The sequence below is a fragment of the Hyperolius riggenbachi genome, chromosome 7 (assembly GCF_040937935.1).
Source record: "Hyperolius riggenbachi isolate aHypRig1 chromosome 7, aHypRig1.pri, whole genome shotgun sequence".
NCBI classification, from domain to species: domain Eukaryota; kingdom Metazoa; phylum Chordata; class Amphibia; order Anura; family Hyperoliidae; genus Hyperolius; species Hyperolius riggenbachi.
In genome coordinates, this window is record NC_090652.1 from 120,666,492 (window position 1) to 120,684,837 (window position 18,346).

The 18,346-nt window shown below is 45.6% G+C and overlaps 1 protein-coding gene across 1 annotated transcript in view; it reads right to left on the bottom strand.

Annotated features, from left to right (window-relative positions):
• Window positions 1-2,472: 2,472 nt before the first annotated feature.
• GET4 (guided entry of tail-anchored proteins factor 4) overlaps window positions 2,473-18,346 on the bottom strand; it is a 35,739-nt gene continuing 19,865 nt past the window's right edge. The window contains exons 6-9 of the mRNA XM_068244590.1: window positions 17,054-17,194; window positions 11,153-11,228; window positions 10,739-10,811; window positions 2,473-3,328 (exon numbers count right to left, since the gene is read on the bottom strand). Of these exons, the coding sequence (XP_068100691.1) occupies window positions 3,237-3,328; window positions 10,739-10,811; window positions 11,153-11,228; window positions 17,054-17,194 (382 nt within the window). The 3' untranslated portion in view covers window positions 2,473-3,236. The remainder of the gene's footprint in view (window positions 3,329-10,738; window positions 10,812-11,152; window positions 11,229-17,053; window positions 17,195-18,346) is intronic.

An 18,346-nucleotide genomic window follows, 5' to 3' on the forward strand; every position in this document is an offset into this window, starting at 1 on the left:
CTTTTTTGGTTGTCTGATAGTGTTCTCCAATGTCACGGTGGAGAATGCCATGTACTACAGAAAATAGCGGCGTTGGTTTCACAAACTTTTCTTTGTCACTGGGTTTCATACCGCCACTTTTTTCTGTCAAGTGGCAACAGTCACACCCCTGTTCCATTCATGTACATGGAGCTGCAGATGAGCATTCTGAATCTGAACATTTCAAGCACAGATCGCAGCTGTCCTCCAGCTCTTCAGCTACTTCCTTCTTGCGGCTGTGAAGGAGGAAGTATTGAGAGCTGGAATACACCATGGAGGGCAGCACACAGAGGCAGCATTGAGAGGGAGTTAACTAGTTACTGGGGTCCGCTATGCTTGTAATTTGTGTTCTGTTCCAAATCATTTGGAACTTTCATCCCTAGTGATCACAGCAGTAATGTAAAGGTAATAAAAATCTGATCACTCATTCAAAATGTTGGCCAAATTTAGAAAAATTGAGAAAATAGAAGTGGTGACTCGTTTCTAGATGGCCACTCTTTATAAATGTGCCCCTTCATATATTCATCAGAACATATAGGAAAATGCTTGCATAGCTGGTCTTTGGCTGGATCTCTCATGTTGTGGCTATGCTTTATCGCTTCTCGTGCCTGCCAGCCACCCCTGCCTGTTGCTACAGCCACACGGAGCGCCCAGAGGGCAGGACAGAAACCGCCTGCAAATCCAATAGTCCTGTGAGATCTGGGGCCAGCTTCATGTTAAAGTGAACCTCCGGACTAAAAATCTACTCAGCAGAACTGAAAAGGCTTGGTGTTTCTTTAAGGCTACTTACACACTAAGACGTTGCGTTAGGTGGTGTGTATGGTGCATTACGTTGCGTATGGTGGTGCAGGAGAGGACGTTAGAGTGAGCCGCGTTAGGCGGCTCTATCCGCATAAGGTCTACCAGAGTGGCGCTGATTGGCCGGCAGGACCTCGTGATGCGGAGTGAGACACTCCGCATCACGTGGTCCCGCCGGCCAATCAGCAGCCACCAGTGCAGTGCATATTAAGTAGCCATGTGCGCGGCTACTGTAGCGGCATCTCCCCGCCTCCTCTCGCCCCCCACTGAGCATGTGCAAACAGTCTAACGCGGCTTAAGCTGCTCAGAACGCACAGTACGCTGCACTTTGCCCGAACGTGCAGCGTTACTGTGTAACGCAACGTGGGCAGTGTGAACAGCCTCATTGACTTTGTAGTGCTGTGCGGTGGGCTGCGTTACAGGCTGCACTAACGTGCGCCTGTAACGTCTGGTGTGTAAGTAGCCCAACAGTTTCACAGCATCAGAACTTTGTTTTTCTTACCAAAGCATCATTTTTAGCTAAGCTCCACCCATCAAAGAAAATAAGCCTGGGCTTTTTTCCCTGATGCTGTGCAGAAGCATGATGGGATTCCCTATGTTGTTATTCACGTTGCCTAGCAACTGGGAGAGGTGCTCAGGACACAGGACAGTTGGAACTGTGTCTCATGCTCCCTGTCTCCTCCTTTCAACCAAAAAGATGGCTGCCATCATGAAATCAAACATTTGCCTGTCCTTTTAAAACAGTGTGGGTAAGAGATTATATTACCTATCTATTTTAATTAACATAACTAATGTAACTTAATGACAGTATGTTTGTTTAAGCTGGAGTTCCTCTTTAAGGAGTGATTCTGTGCTGCTATGGAGTGCAAACAGCAGGGTGGTAATTTGTTTTTGCTTTATGTATGAATAGAAGGTCACCTGAAAATGTAACTCCATTTTCTCTAAGGAATCACATCTTCAACACGCTTCAGCAGACAGTAATCTGTACCAGTGAGTGGAGCATATATTGCAGTACAATAACTTCCTAGCAAGGAATGGGCAAGTGGGATGAGATCACTCCCTCAGATGTGTAAAACTGATCACTGTATCAAACCTATGTATACGAAGATGGCAAATATTGTCATTGCCAATTTGCACTGGCATTTTGGAAAATTCTGAACCATTGACAAACCGATATGCATTATGGGAAATACAGCATATCAAACTGATGCCATAATTCCAAAAATTACACATCTGTAGAGATGGTCAATGAGATCATTTTTTTCCAACTTGCATGCACATTTCATTCAAATTGTATGCAAACTGCACGTGCACCAGTTAGTCAAAAGCCCGGGGGCAGCTCGCAGGTCCTTTTCCACAGTTGATAATTCCATGCAGCCCGCAGACTGTAACAGCGTGCCACATGCAGGGGCCACCTTTATTGCCGATCTGCCTCCCTCGTTGCTTGTTGCTAGGTTATCTGTTAGTTTGGCCCCCTAGCACTTCAGAACGGCGATATTGCCCTTAGCCTAAAAAGTTTGTACAACTCTGGCCTAATTGGACAAATGAGCATTTCATTCACCACCTGCACATGTGCACTGCTTAAAATCCACTTTGTAAAAGCTCTTCTGGCTCAGCAACACTCTGAACATGAATAACCCACAGCAGCAGCTCAGATACATTGTATGATTTATTTTTAGCACTGCATTCTTTATGTTCCGCCGATACCAGCACTACTCCCCCATTTTTCGTACATAAAATAATTTCAGTGCCAATGTGACTTGATTATTGTAGTGGATCTGGCGGGAGGGCAAAATGTACAAAATCACTATCTTCAATAAATATTGCATAATAAAAGAAAGTCCACTGTGTTTAAATAATTCAAGACGGGTGTTTATAGTGGCTGTCTCTAGCAGAAGACCATCACACGCACGCAGACACACACATACGAGGGCCGGGGAGGTTAGAGGTCCATAGCAGAAACAAAACAAAAGCCCCAAATCTTCATGTAGAACAGTGACATTAGCGAGTTCTTGTTGCCAAGGTGACCTGGCTCTTGGCTGTGCCAGGAAGCTATATAGGGGAGTGACAGGCTGGAACTGGACATATAATGCAGGGTGAATGATGGGTTGATCGGCTTGGCTGTCACATTGTAAAAAAAAAGAACAACATGTGCTTGCTTGGCATTTATAGAAAGAATAAAAAATATATAGAGCAGGCTGGGTACGACTGCCAACATTCACTCTAACTATTCTTTTCAGCTACCCCATGACAATTAAGAGCAAAACACTTAAACTCTTCCATCATCGGCGCACAAGGGCAGCTCATTACAGCTGATCACCAAAGTCCCTCCAAAGACTCACACCATGGACAGAAGGCTGTTTTGAGCTCCAGTTTATATTGTTCAGATTCATGCAGCTCCCAGTCGGAAAGATTTGCTTTCAATCTAGTTCAATGGGGCTGCTGTCATCCTGGCCGTCTTCCACATCGTCCTCATCCTCACCAGCCCCCATTAAGCTATTCAGAAGGTTACCTGTATATAGAAAAGGAAAATATATATATATTACTTTCCAACATGTCATTACATGAAAGATATAAAAGATTTCAGAGAGGCGCTTGGTTTCCTGACATATCCACAATAGTGTGCTCCGATTACTGCCTGATGAAGCAGGATTGAACCTCCAAAATGCATTGAACTGTGGAGTATATGAATAAAGATACTGGTTGACAATCAACAGAGCTGTGTCCACTTTGGGGAGGCAAGTCCACCACTACCTCCTGCTTTTAAATGGGCTTAAATATATGTTATTATACTTGTACTGGTGCCTCTGTTTCAACCTACAGGTCACATGAAAAAAATAGTTTAAAAAGACCTCAAAAAGACTAGGAGGCAAAAACAGTGCAGTATGTTGCAGTACCAAATAAAAGGGTTGTCAGAATAACGTGCATAAAGTCTTAGGGCCCATTCAGACGGCATGCGTTTCCAGCCACGTTTTGGAAACGCGTGCAGGAGGCCGACACGCACGACATCAGACAGTGCATAGAGTGCACTGTCTGATGTTCACACTGCATGCGTTCCGGACCTGTGCGGTCCGGGAACGCATGCTGCACACAGATTTTGCAAAAACGCGCGGCTGTCCCATTCACTTTTCAGTGATGGGATCAGCCATGCAACGCATACAAACGCGGATGGCGTGCGTTCGCATGCGTTGCGTTCCGCATGCGTGGCCGTCCGCGTTTGTGATGTGAACGGCCCCTCACCCAACGAGAAGTAGAGCAGAATGCAATACAATACATGCAGTACATTACACTCTACCCATTCTGCATTAGACACACTTATTCTGACTACTGCAGTTTGGCAAAAAAAAACCCTAAATTTGGAACTAGGATAATGGGTACTCGCAAACCCTCCCTCGCCTCAAAAGCAGACACTGAAAGGGCGGATAGGAAACACAACACAGTCTCTGCTGGACTCATGCTCCTTCCAGCAATGCAGATTCATAAATATGACCAACAAGATTCCAAAGTCCAGTTTATATACAGCATAGAATCCAAGTTGCATACAATTTACATTAAATCTGCATGCAAGCAATAATTAGCATCTCACTGATCACCTCCAGTGATTAAATAAGGAAAAACATAAAACCCAACCCACCCAGCGGAGTTGGTAAGTAAATGAAGAACTAAACTAAGTTATTCTAACTCGCTGGATGCAGGATTTGTATTAAAAAGTCTATGTCCAGTCTCCATTGCAGTTCACACTCATAACGCATTATACAACTGACCACTGTGAACCTAGCCTAAGGGCTCAAACCCACTAGCAGCCTTTTCTAAGCTTTAGCAATTTGAAAAGCTCTTGCTAATGCAATGCTATGGGAGATTTTTATAAAATCACATTGCTCAAGTGGGATCACACCCATAGCATTACATTAGTTAAGAGCTTTTTAAATAACAACTGCTTAGTAACTGCGTAGTAACAGCCTGCTAGTGGGTTCCAGGCCTAAAGGTGGCCACACACCATACAATTTTTAAAATATCTGTTCAATTCAAGAATAGCAATCAATTTTTCTGACTGATTGAACAGTGTGTGTGTGTGTGTGTGTGTGTGTGTGTGTGTGTGTGTGTGTGTGTGTGTGTGTGTGTGTGTGTGTGTGTGTGTGTGTGTGTGTGTGTGTGTGTGTGTGTGTGTGTGTGTGTGTGTGTGTGTGTGTGTGTGTGTGTGTGTGTGTGTGTGTGTGTGTGTGTGTGTGTGTGTGTGTGTGTGTGTGTGTGTGTGTGTGTGTGTGTGTGTGTGTGTGTGTGTGTGTGTGTGTGTGTGTGTGTGTGTGACATTTGGTCAGATTTTTGAATTGTTACAGTTTTTCCCAAATCATGAATAAAATAATTGAAAGCTCAGAAAAAAATTGATTGGAATTGTACATCAAGTAATTGACAATCCATCACACACACACCATACAATTATTGATAAAGTTGGTCTGAAATTTCCAACATGTCCAATCTAAAAATAAAAAAAAGTAAAATTTAATCTGATTTATCGAACGAAAACAAAGAAAAGCTTTGTAAACAATTGGTGAACAATTGGATCTTTTAATTGTATGGTGTGTGGCCACCTTTAGTGTTCGTCTTGACTAAAAGGATACAACATGCAATTGAATTTAGTGGTTCATTTTATTCATTCAGCACTTGTGCTGAATAAAGTTGCTGGCGCAATAATTGGTTGTTGGCTTTTTAGAGGCAAGGTACCCATACACTTAGAGATGTTCCCGGCAGATTCAATTAACGTATTCTTCGGAATTTAAGTCGCACTTTTTCTCCCCCAAAAGAGGGGAGAAAAAGTCAGTGAGTCTTATATTACAAATGTTTAAAATTTTGTATTTATATGGCACCCGAGGCAGCACGTGCAGCCATTTGTCCCCCTCCTAAGTGTTGCCCTGAAGTACTGGAGCTGATAGCTGCTGGTCGGATCCGGCTGCAGAGTGGCAGATATGCTAGGATACCGTGGCCATGATCTCAATGGATGTCGGGGAGAGAGCGGAGTTCAGCCCGCTTGGCTGATGGCTGGAAGTCTGAGGCATGCTATTAGTGCAGAGCGCAGCGGAAGGCATTATTACAGATCCGGACAAGTCCTCCATCTGCTTCTATATCTTCAATACCGGCGCATGCTGATCCCCGTCTTGTAACTTCCTGGTCTGCCTCTCTCCCACTGCGTGACCCTGACGCACGTGAGCCGCCGAGGTCACGAGCGGCAGACCAGAAGGTTACAAGACGGGGATCAGCGTGCGCCGGTATTGAAGCTATAAAAGCAGATGGAGGACTTGTCCGGATCTGTAATAATGCCTTCCGCTGCGCTCTGCACTAATAGCATGCCTCAGACTTCCAGCCATCAGCCAAGCGGGCTGAACTCAGCTCTCTCCCCGACATCCATTGAGATCATGGCCACGGTATCCTAGCATATCTGCCACCTTGCAGCCGGATCCGACCAGCGGCACTCAACTCCAGCACTTCGGGGCCACACTTAGAAGGGGGACAAATGGCTGCACGTGCTGCCTCAGCTGAGACCCACCAGCACCCAGCTTCTGCAACATCCCCAGCAAGCTGCTCTGGCTGTGACCTGGACATTACCCCCTTGCCTCCTTCAGCCTCTACTGCTGGTGCTTTGGATGGGCACTGATCCCACAGCCCACTCCACTGGCCCTCTCCCACAGAACAAAATTATAAGACTTGTTACCTTTACCTATTACTAATGTCTGTACATTGTTGTATCTGCTTGTAGTTTTGTTGCAGATTCTGATTGCTGTATAAGTATTAATGTACTGTAGTTGTAATTAGTAGTGCTGATTAATGGAGCTAATTAATGTGGTAATGGAGCTGGTGGGGATGGCAGGGGGTTGGTGTAGCTAATGGGGCAGCAGGGGCTACTGTAGGGTAGTTAGTGAGGCAGCAAGGTTTTAGTGTAGCTTAAATAGAGCTGGGGAGGGGGAGGGGGGGGGGGGGAGAGATCCACAAGACGCTCCTGCACCATGGACGCACCTAGGTTTAATGTATTATTTTTTTCCCTGATTTTTATCCTCTAAACCTAGGTGCGTCATATTCCGGAGCATCATATTCAGAAAAATACGGTAAATTATTACAGGCCGATTTAAGCGTAAAATCAATCTAAACTATTGATCAGGCCGGATGGAAGAGTTATGGTGTGTACACACTTGAAAGATAAATGAAAGATATCAGACCAATTTTACCCCATTTCATGTAGTATGAGAGCCATACTCTACACAGTCTATTCTATTGAGCTGCACTCCCCATCAGATAAAATCTTTGCAAGATGCTGCACGCAAAGATGCCCGTACACACTCAAAAGATCATTATCTGCAAAAGATCTGTTCCTTCAAAAGATCCATTCCTGCAAAATGCATTCATAGTCTGAGATCTGCAGATCCTCATACACACTTGGTTTAACAGACAATTATCTGCAGATCATCTGCAGATCAGATCCACCAGGATGGATTTTCAGATCTGCAGATGATTGCCAGATATGCAGATGAAGTCTGTTAAACCAAGTGTGTATGAGGATCTGCAGATCTCATAGACTATGAATGCATTTTGCAGGAATGGATTTTTTTGCAGGAACAGATCTTTTGCAGATAAGTATGTACGGGCATCTTTGTGTGCAGCATCTTGCAAAGATTTTATCTGATGTGGAGTGCAGCTCCATAGAATAGACTGTGTAGAGTATGGCTCTCATACAACATGGAAGGGGGTAAAATTGGTCTGTGATCTTGCATTTTCCAAAGATTTTTATCTCAAGTGTGTATGAAGCATTAGGCCGATTGAGGGCGGGGCAGGATCAGCAGTTGATCAGGGGCTCAGTGTTCCTCTGCATAGACCACTGCAACACTGCACTTGAATCAAAAGACTCCCCGCTGGAGTTAGTTAAATCTATGTGCTGTGTGTGGTGGGAATCGATTCCTCTCTGAGGGGAATGAATCATTTTGCCACGTCCAGTTGCACTCTAAGTGTATTGGTGCCTTAAAAGCAGGGCTGCGGAGTCGGTACACATCCGACTCCAACTCTGCTCCTCAAGTTTACGAAACCTCCGGCTCAGACTCCAGGTACCTAAAATTGCTCCAACTCCTCAGCCCTGCTTAAAGGTGCCCATTAATGATACAATCTTGTACAATCTTACCAAATCCATGTAGTGGGAGGGTAAACTGAGTGAATATGCTCTGAACATTCACTAAATGTAGTCCCTCATATTACAAAGTGGTAAGATTAAACAATCAAGATTGTATCATTAATGGGCACCTTATCAACCACCATTTAAAACGAATGCCTTTCATCCTTACAAAAAAAATTTACTACTATACACCAATATCCACCTCCTGGATGAAAGACGTCCCAACTTTTTTTTCTCTTTTTTAAATTAAAGAGAACCCGAGGTGGGTTCTAAGAATCTAATCTAGCATACAGAGGCTGGGTCTGCATATAATACCTAGCCTCTGTTGCTATACCGTCTCCCCCTGTGCTCTGCCATGCCCCATAAATCAATAGCCGTGCTGGCGACGGCTGTTTACATGTGAAGTGTCAGTCTGCCGCTCTCCCGCCTCCTCCGCGTCCCTTCCCTCCCCACTGATTGGAGGGAAGGGACGCGAGCGGGGACCGGCGCTATAGAGGAGGCGGGGGAGCGGCAGAGACTGACACTTCACATGTAAACAGCCGGCTGATGACACGCTGCGTGTCGCCAGCACGGCGATTTATGGGGGACAGCAGAGTGCAGAGGGGGGCTGGGGGGAAACAGTATAGCAACAGAAGCTGGTCATTGTATGCAGAACCAGCCTCTGTATGCTAATTGGATTCTCAGAACCCACCTCGGGTTCTCTTTAATTTAAAAAAGAAAAAAAAAAAAAAAGTTGGAACATCTTTCATCCAGGAGGTGGTGCTATAATGGCTTGGGACAGAAAGGGACTTCCATTATAGCCATAAACTGCCACCTGCCTCATTAAAGTGACACTTAGGGCTGGTTCAGACAGACGCTTGCGGAGAGTTTACAGCCAGCGTTCGGGGCTTGGTGTTAAACGCTCCCATTCAAGTGAATGGGAGTGTTTGTACCAAGCTTTCAAGCGCGTTTACACGAACGCGGCGTTCGGGTCCCGATTTTTCCCTGGCGTTCCAGGGGGCGGTTAACCGCGACGGCTAATGTCCCCATAGGGGAAGAAAAAACGCGACCGCATTCGAACGCAACACGAACGCTGCTGAAAGCCCACCGCCGCAACGCCAACGAACGCGACGCCTCCAAACGTCCGTCTAAACCAGCCCTTAAGCCTGAAATAAAAAAATTAGTTTTACTCACCTGGGGCTTCTACCAGCCCCCTGCAGCCGTTCCGTGCCCTCGCAGACCCCGACGGATCCTCCGGTCCCCCGACGCTAGTTTTGTTTTCTGCAACACGTCTGCCACACGTCTGCTTCTTCACGTTCCAGTCCGCAATAGCATCTTGCGCAAGACGCTGGTGCTGTCGGGAATGCGAAGAAGCAGATGCGTGGCCAGGCCTGCGCAGGCGCAGTTAACCTGTTGGATGAAAACAAAACTAGCTGGCGGAACTAGCAGGAGGATCCACGAGTGACTGAGGGCACAGGACAGCTGCAGGGGGCTGGTAGAAGCCCCAGGTGAGTAAAACGGATTTTTTATTTCAGGCTTAAGCATCCCTTTCAGGTTTGCACAAAGGAGTACAGAGGTCCTCAGATGTAGATGTAGGTTAAAAACACTAAAGACAAAAAGGATGAGGTGGCTAACCTCAATAATTACAACTGCATGAGACAAACAGTTTATTTAGCACATTCTACAGGCCTGTCCACTCCATTCGCACATTTTCGGTCCAATCCAGTCATGTCAGTTTTGCATGAGTTTACAGGATTGGAACTGTACACCTTGTATGTTCGAACACACCCATAGAAAACATACACCTGGCTGCATTCAGAGCTGTATAATCTCTGTAGAATGATGCCCTGATCACTCCAGTTACAATATTTACAAAAAAGGTATGCACACCCTTAATAGCATAGAGAAGCCTACATGAATGTAATGGGTGCTGAGTCTATAAAACGGGCACAAAGTGGCCCTAAATACCAGAATATTTACAACAGTGACTCGCACACCAGCAAGGAAATAGATGCAAAAAGTCTGTATTTCAAAATTAGCAATAAAAAGTAGCACAATATGGTATGTCAGTACCAATTACAAACAATGGTCTGCTTAGCAAACATCACAGTACAGTGAGCATAATACAGATCGATCACATGGAGTCTGATAATAATACATACAAATATATTGGCAAAAGATGCATAGCAATGAGCTTGTACAGATTAAATCAGGCAGGATGCACACTGCCTGATTTAATCTGTACAAGCTCATTGCTATGCATCTTTTGCCAATATATTTGTATGTATTATTATCAGACTCCATGTGATCGATCTGTATTATGCTCACTGTACTGTGATGTTTGCTAAGCAGACCATTGTTTGTAATTGGTACTGACATACCATATTGTGCTACTTTTTATTGCTAATTTTGAAATACAGACTTTTTGCTGATCACTCCAGTTATCACAGCATCAAAGAGAATTACTTTTTTTTTATGGAACAGTCTAGTATAGTCAAAATCTAAAGTGGTTTAATATGCAAATACCAATGTCAGCTGATCACATTGCAGCTCCCTCCAGTGTGCACTACCAGTTCATGAACAAGAATGGCAGCCTGAACAATGGATAGGGAGACATAGGTGGGGAGACAACTGGGTCAGCATTTTTATATAAGGGTAAGGGGGGGGGGGGGGGGGGGCTATTTGGTATTTGCGTATTAGCTGTATTGAATGATTTGACTGGATTACGCTTCAAAATCAAAGGAGAAAACAGATGAAGTGAAAAGGGGATTATTCTGGTTTTCTACTCACCCAATAATCCCCCATATGAAGATGACTGTTTAGGAGGTACCCCAAAGAAAAGTTGTCCTATCCTGTCCAGATACTGTAACAAAAAAAGAGATCCACCAATCAGAGAAGTAAATCAGCAATAAAAGGATTTCAGATAACCCGCCTTAATATAGTCACCAGTGTTCACCCCAGGCTCTTTTACCCGGGTGCTCCACCCGGCTAGTTTAGGTGAGTGCCCGGCTCTCATCGGCTCGCCTCATTCAAAGCATAAGCAGAGTTGCGCACAGAAGCACCGGCACTGCATTCTCATCTCGCCCCACCCAGCAACTTTTCCATGCCACACAGCTACTATTTCATACCACCCGGCTGGAAAACCTTTCTGGGGAGAACACTGGTCATGATGCAAATAGGACACACACCAAATGCCCGACCTACCTCATTATACATAGGATCTCTTTTTAAAGATGGCTGATACTGTTCACACAATACTGTAAATACAGTTAATTTCCCACTGCAAGAGAGAAAAAAAAAAAGTTGAAATGTCACCTACAAGTATGTAAATTCACAACCACAAGACTCTCTGGATATGCCTTATAAGCCATAGTCCCAAAGGCAATTACAGTACACCTTAATGTGGATATGGAAACTGACCCAAACTGCAGTCATGGGTGGCAGAGGGGACGCTGAACTGCTCAACAAACAAGCAGTCCAAACATCTGTGGAAAAGAGGCCTTAAAAGTAACCAGAGGTGAGAGAGACATATGGAGGCTGATATTCTTTTAAAAAAAAAAAAAACAGTTCACTCCGCTCCTGCAAAAGTCCCGGCGGTGCAGATTACTATTCTCCCTCCAGGCAGTAAAGGACCCTCAGGGGTTTAATGCAATTCGGCCGCCAGCTATTGCTCCATCTTTTCCCGGCGCCCAAATTAGCCTGAGCGCTGCTATAGCCGTAATTCCCATTCAAGTCTATGGCGGTGCCAAAATATCCGCCGTCCTTTGTACAGGTCTCATGTTTAAAGGGAACCTTAACAGAGGGATATGAATGTTTCCTTTAAAAACAATACCAGTTGCTAGTCAGTCCTGCTGATCTCTGTGGCTACAGTAGTGGCTGAATCACACACCTGAAACATGCATGCAGCCAATCCAGTCTGACTTCAGTCTGAGCACCTGATCTGCATGCTTGTTCAGGGGCTGTGGCTAAAAGTATTAGAGTCACAGGATGAGCAGAAGAGAGTCAGGCAACTGGTATTTTAAAGTGAACCCGAGGTGAGAGTGATATGGAGGCTGCCATATTTATTTCCTTTTAAACAATACTAGTTGACTGGCAGCCCTGCTGATCTATTTGGCTGCAGTAATGAACTGAATTACACCAGAAACAAGCATGCAGCTAATCTTGTCAGTTCTGACAATATTGTCAGAAACCCCTGACCTGCTGCATGCTTGTTCAGGGTCTATGGTTGAAAGAATTAGAGGCAGAGGACCAGCACAGCAGCCAGGCAACTGGTATTGCTTAAAAGGAGATAAATATGGCAGCCTCAATAGTATCACCTCGGGCTCCCTTTAAAAGGAAAAATCCATATCCTCAATTTAGGTTCCCTTTAAGTCGTGTGATCCAGATACTACAGTAGCCAAATAGATCAGCAGGAGAGCCAGGCATCTGGTGTATAAATATGGCAACCTCCATATACGTCTCAGTTCAGGTGTACTTTAAGGAAAAGCCAGCAAACATTAGCATAAAAGTCTGTCGCAATTTACAATTTAGGATAATTTTAAAGTGAACCTGAAATGAGTTTTAAAAACAGTCGCCGTCCACTGTGCCTGCGGGGCCCTGGCCACGCGCGTTCTCGTTCACGCTCCTGTCGCCGGGACCATCCTTTTCTCATACTGCCCCTGCACAGGACGCTCTCGGCCATGCGAGCGAGGATGCTTGTAACCAGGGCTGCACAGGCACAGTGGCCGTCGACTTGTAAGTCGGCCGTGAAAAAACAGAGCCATGGCGAGGTACCGGAGGAGCTTTGAGGACCGCCGCGGGACGGCTGCATGAAGCTCCAGGTAAGTGAATCTTTTTTTTTTTTTTTTAAACTTATTTCAGGTTCACTTTAACTGTAGGACTTAAACACTCCACTCACTCCCTGTAGCTCACCATGCTGCTCCACTGCCAAAGTAAATAGCCCATATATCTTTCCTACTGTGTGAATGTGTAGGATGGATAGTCCATAATTCATTCAGTGGCGGCTCCAGCTTCAGATTTTTGGGGGGGCTTAAAAGGGGCACAATGGCTAGCAGGCGGGGCTCATGAGGGGGGAGATTTGCATGCCGCTGAAAAATGGGCATGGTCATAACGTTATGTGCGTGGGGCTAACTGTAATGTAGTTGTACCAGCTAATGTAGTTGCATTAAAAAAATGAAGCAAATACACATGACAGACCGCGTTTCCCCAGTAAATGCACATAATGAAAGACAGTGTTTCTCCAGTAAATGCACATAATGACAGACAGCGTTTCCCCAGTAAATGCACATAATGACAGACAGCGTTTCCCCAGTAAATGCACATAATGACAGACAGCGTTTCCCCAGTAAATGCACATAATGACAGACAGCGTTTCCCCAGTAAATGCACATAATGACAGACAGCGTTTCCCCAGTAAATGCATGTAATGACAGACAGCGTTTCCCCAGTAAATGCACATAATGACAGACAGCGTTTCCCCAGTAAATGCACATAATGACAGACAGTGTTTCCCCAGTAAATGCATGTAATGAGAGACATCCTTTCACCAGTAAATGCACTTAATGAGTGGAGAGGAGACTGACCCACACTGGGTGGGGAGGAGGCTGACGCACAATGGGTGAGGAGGGGGCTGACATGCACCGGGTGGGGAGGAGGTTGACAATAGGTGGGGAGAAGGATGTCACACTCTGGGAGGGGAGGAAAGTGACACTAGGTAGGGAGGAGGATGTCACACACTGGGTGGGGAGGAAAAGTGACACTAGGTAGGGAGGAGGATGTCACACTCTGGGAGGGGAGGAAAGTGACACTAGGTAGGGAGGAGGATGTCACACACTCTGTGGGGAGGAAAGTGGCACTAGGTGGGATGGAGGGTGACACACTCTGGGAGGGGAGGAAAGTGACACAAGGTAGGGAGGAGGATGTCACACACTGGGTGGGGAGGAAAGTGACACTAGGCAGGGAGGAGGATGTCACACACTGGGTGGGGAGGAAAGTGACACTAGGTAGGGAGGAGGATGTCACACACTGGGTGGGGAGGAAAGTGACACTAGGTGGGATGGAGGGTGACACACTCTGGGTGGGGAGGAAAGTGGCACTAGGTAGGGAGGAGTGTGACACACACTGGGTGGGGAGGGCACTCTCACCTTATTTCTAGAAGTAGGGACACACAGAGATTGCCCTCAGTCATGCAGACAATGGAGCACCATTCCCGCATGCAACATGATGGCAGGGCACCTTCCTCCCGCACCTTCCATCTCGGCTTGCACATCCAGCTCAGAGGCAAACTGCCTCTCATAGCCCTTTTTCCCATTCCTCAGCTCGGCTGTGCTAACAAGGTTCCCGCCACACATCCACTTCCAGGCAGCGTCACGTGGCTTGCGCGGCTCTGCACCCAGATTGGCTCTCCGAGATGTGACGCTGCAGTGATTGGTTACTGCAGGCGTATTGTGGAGGGATGTGCAGGGCCTTTACTGGCAGGTGGAGGCACACGCAGGGGGCGGAGCTGATGAGGCAACTTGCCCGGCTCCGATCAGTATTGTTAAATGGCTAAGTGGGTGGCCAGAGTCCTGCGGAACAGGACGTCTGGTCACCGTAAATTAATGGGCCCCTCCGGATATGGCTGCACGGCCGTATGTCCATCCCTGGTTAAAAGCCCCGCCGGCTCAGTACGAGTCTGCCGGGAAGGGGGGGCTTTTGAGGGGGCTGACAGCTTCTCAGCTGGGGCTTAAGCCTGGGTAAGCCCCAGTGTAGCGCCGCCACTGAATTCATTATGCACAGGCTTATCCCATGCTGCCTCCTCCCTTCCCTGTGCATACTGTGCAGTCACTGGGAGGCTCTTGTCTTCCACCCTGATGTGTACAGAGCTATCTGCAGCTTAGCTGGGAATATGTCTGGAGTCTTCTAGGGAGCTCGCCTGCATCCACCACAGGTAAATAAACAGCAAACAGATATTCAAGGAGCAGTATCTTCAGAAGTAACCCATCAGTGTACACTACTGTAAGGCTGTATTTCCATTTGAGAGTAAAACGGACATTATTTGTTCATTTTACTCCATCACAAAACTGACAGTAAACAGCTCCTATTTCATATATAGGAGTCGCTCATACTGGTCAGCCTGTAACGGATCCATTGGATCTATTTGGGCTGCATGTCTGTGCAGTTACCGATGATACCAGAGAAGCGGATGCGTTCCCTATTTAGCCTATGGTGGTGGTAATGCATTCCCCCCCCCCCCCCCCCCCCCCCTTTGGCTCCCTGCACACTGCAAATCAGTTTTCCGATTCAGATTTGCAATTCCGATTTTCCCTGAATGCAAACACAAAAACGCAGCATGCAGTAACGATTAAAAGTCGGAATCGGATGTAAAAACTGATTAAAAATCGGAATAGCATGCAGTGTGCAGGGAGCCTTAGACGGTACAGCATTCTTCCTCTAATCATTACAAGTGACTGCAGCAGAATTATAAACCAAACACATATCATGATCGCACCAGTCTGAGGAGTGGCCACATAATTACCATACTAGTACAAACTTTTAACTATTGCTCTATAGCACGCTGTAATACTGCTATATTCCTCATTAGGGCCCAATGGCTGACAGGTACCACTAAACCAGCCTATACCCATGAAGCACCTATGCTGGACTCATGCAGGGATCTTTTCATGGGAAACTGAACAGAACATTCTCACAACAATAAGTATGTCCGTGGCCCCTGGCCTTGGAACACGTGAGCATGACTGAAGTGATAAGAGTACTCCATGCTATGCAGATTTAGGTTCAGTTACTGCAAGCCAATTCAGGACCACTGTAAAAATTAACCCCAGCAACAAACAAGTGAATCTAAATGTTAGATGCAGAAAATCAATTGAATGCAAATCATCTGGTTCACACTGCAAGAGCTTGAGAGGCGCTCTATATCTGGCTTTATTTCACCACCAGAACTTAATTTTGGCCTGATGAAGTAGACATTTGGGCTCACGAAATGCATTGTCTAGTGCTAATAAACCGTTGTCCTGTACCTAAATGATGTGGTCATTGAGGTATGGCACCTCAATTTTTCATGTTCTAGATTTTAAATATTTGATCTGTGTGTATCAGATTTGTGTATCACACTCCTCCTCCTGGGGGGTGACCTCCTCTAGGAATAGCTTATGGAGTTCTTGGTCCTGTTTTTCCAGAGAGAGCGACAGACATACATGATAGATCCTGTACCCGTGTGGAGACTTATTCTCTAAAAGCCTTTGTTGGATGGTGCTACCCACCTTTGTGAGTACAACCACCTCTGACTGATACCTCTCTTAAATGTATTACACCATCTGGGCTCTTGGTTCCTCTGTTTTTATAAGGTCCACCTTATCCTGTCTAAAGTATTGCTAATATAATGCTATGTGTGTGTTCTCACTTGAAGGATGTGATTCCATGAACAAACGCATGAAAATCACTCACAACATTGCATTAGCAAGAGCTTTTAAAGTTAGTAGTCTCCCCCCCCCCCCAAAAAAAAAAAAAAAAAAAACACACACACACACACACACACCCAAAAAACACAAGACCTAGGACGACTATCGCAAAAATGTTAAAATCTAAAATACACGTAGACACATGCAAATAAGGAGTACATTTCTCCCAGAGTAAAATGAGCCATAAATTACTTTTCTCCTATGTTGCTGTCACTTACAGTAAGTAGTAGGAATCTGACAGAACCGGTTTTGGACTATCACATCTCCACATGGGGGATTCTCAGCAAAGCTTTTATTCTTTATAAAGACAGTCTTTGAAAAGGATTTACACAATGATGCTGGCCAGCCTCCCTGCTCGCTGCACAATTTTTTGGCAATTGGACAAAGCAACTGCCATTCACTAAATGGTTTTGAAAGGAAACAAAACCATGAGAATCCCCATGAGGAGATGGGCTAGTCCAAAACCTGCTGGTTCTGTCAGATTTCTACTACCTATTGTAAGGGACAGCAACATAGGAGAAAGTAATTTATGACTCATTTTACTCTGGAAGAAACATACTTCTTATTTGTATACGTTCACATGTATTTTAAATTTTTACAATTTTTTCGCGAGAGTGGTCCTTTATCCAAGCCAAAACCCACTTACCCCTCTACAGCCAGTAGTAGAAACCAAATGAAGTTTAAAAGGGGCTGTACAAAAGGAGGCCCCCTCTCTATTGACGGGTGCTTCTCCGTATACGTTGTGAAGACCACCGATGCACTGGTTTTGTTTTTTAAACACAGAAATCTGAAAGAACAATGAAAAAAAAATGTAATGACCCTTCATAGAAGACATCTAATATTAATATAGAACCTGAGAGCGATATAGAGGAGGTTGCCATGTTTATACTGTGTAAAACCATGTTATTTCCCTGGTTATCAGGCAGTAGTGTCAGTGTCCCACCCGGAACAGGCATGCAGTAAAGTCACACTTCAGTCACAACCCCTGGCCTACATAGTTCTGGGCCCATGGATACAGAAGCCATCAGAGACAAAGGATCAGCGTGGTAGTAAAACGAGGATTTTAAAAGAAAATAAAGATGGCAGCCTCCATGTTCCTCTCACTACAAGCTTGCAGTAAGCAAAACCGTCACAAAAGCACTGTTTTTAATTACCTCATGCCATCCAGCTACACTCTTGGACGTATGGAAAGAGAAAACTAGATATGTCACAGTAATGACACTGTCCACATACACATCAATATTTGCAGGAGTGAGGAATGTCAGGGGAGGTCAGTGTAGGAGTAGGAGATGGCATCAGGTTAGGAGAGAGCAGCGAGAGGCTTTAGGTCACTATAGGATACAGTAGAACAGTGATATGCTTTAGGTCGGTGTAGAAGCAGGTGAACGGTATCAAGTTAAGGGAGATCAGTGACAGAATTCAGGTCAGGAATAGGTGATGGCAACATGTTAGGAAATACCGGTAGGCCCAGGGGCAGATGATGGTATTCGGATAAGACTATTACTACAGGAGAAATACATTAAAGTGTACCTGAGACCGTTTTAAATGTAAAAAAAAAAATAAAAAATGGGACAGAGACATGTTCCAACCTGAAAGGCATGCCTCTATGTGCCCTCCTCGCCACTCATTCCCCCTGCGCACCACTAGCCCTCCCCCCAATCTGGCGACAAGCAGCTTGCCAGCGAAATAATAGGGAAGGGGTATTCCTCCTAGGAGGAGAGGAACTTCTGCTAACGCCCCTTCCCTGCCTATCAGAGCCTTCTCACTGGCTCTCCTCTGCCCGTTCCCTGTCTATCCACCGCCCCCTTCCATTCCAATCTCAGAGGAGAGCTACTGCACTACGGATGTGCGGTTAGCACTCTTATCTTGCAGCGCTGGATCCCTGGTTCAAATTCCAGCCAGGTCACTATCAGCATGGAGTTTGTATGTTCTCCCCGTG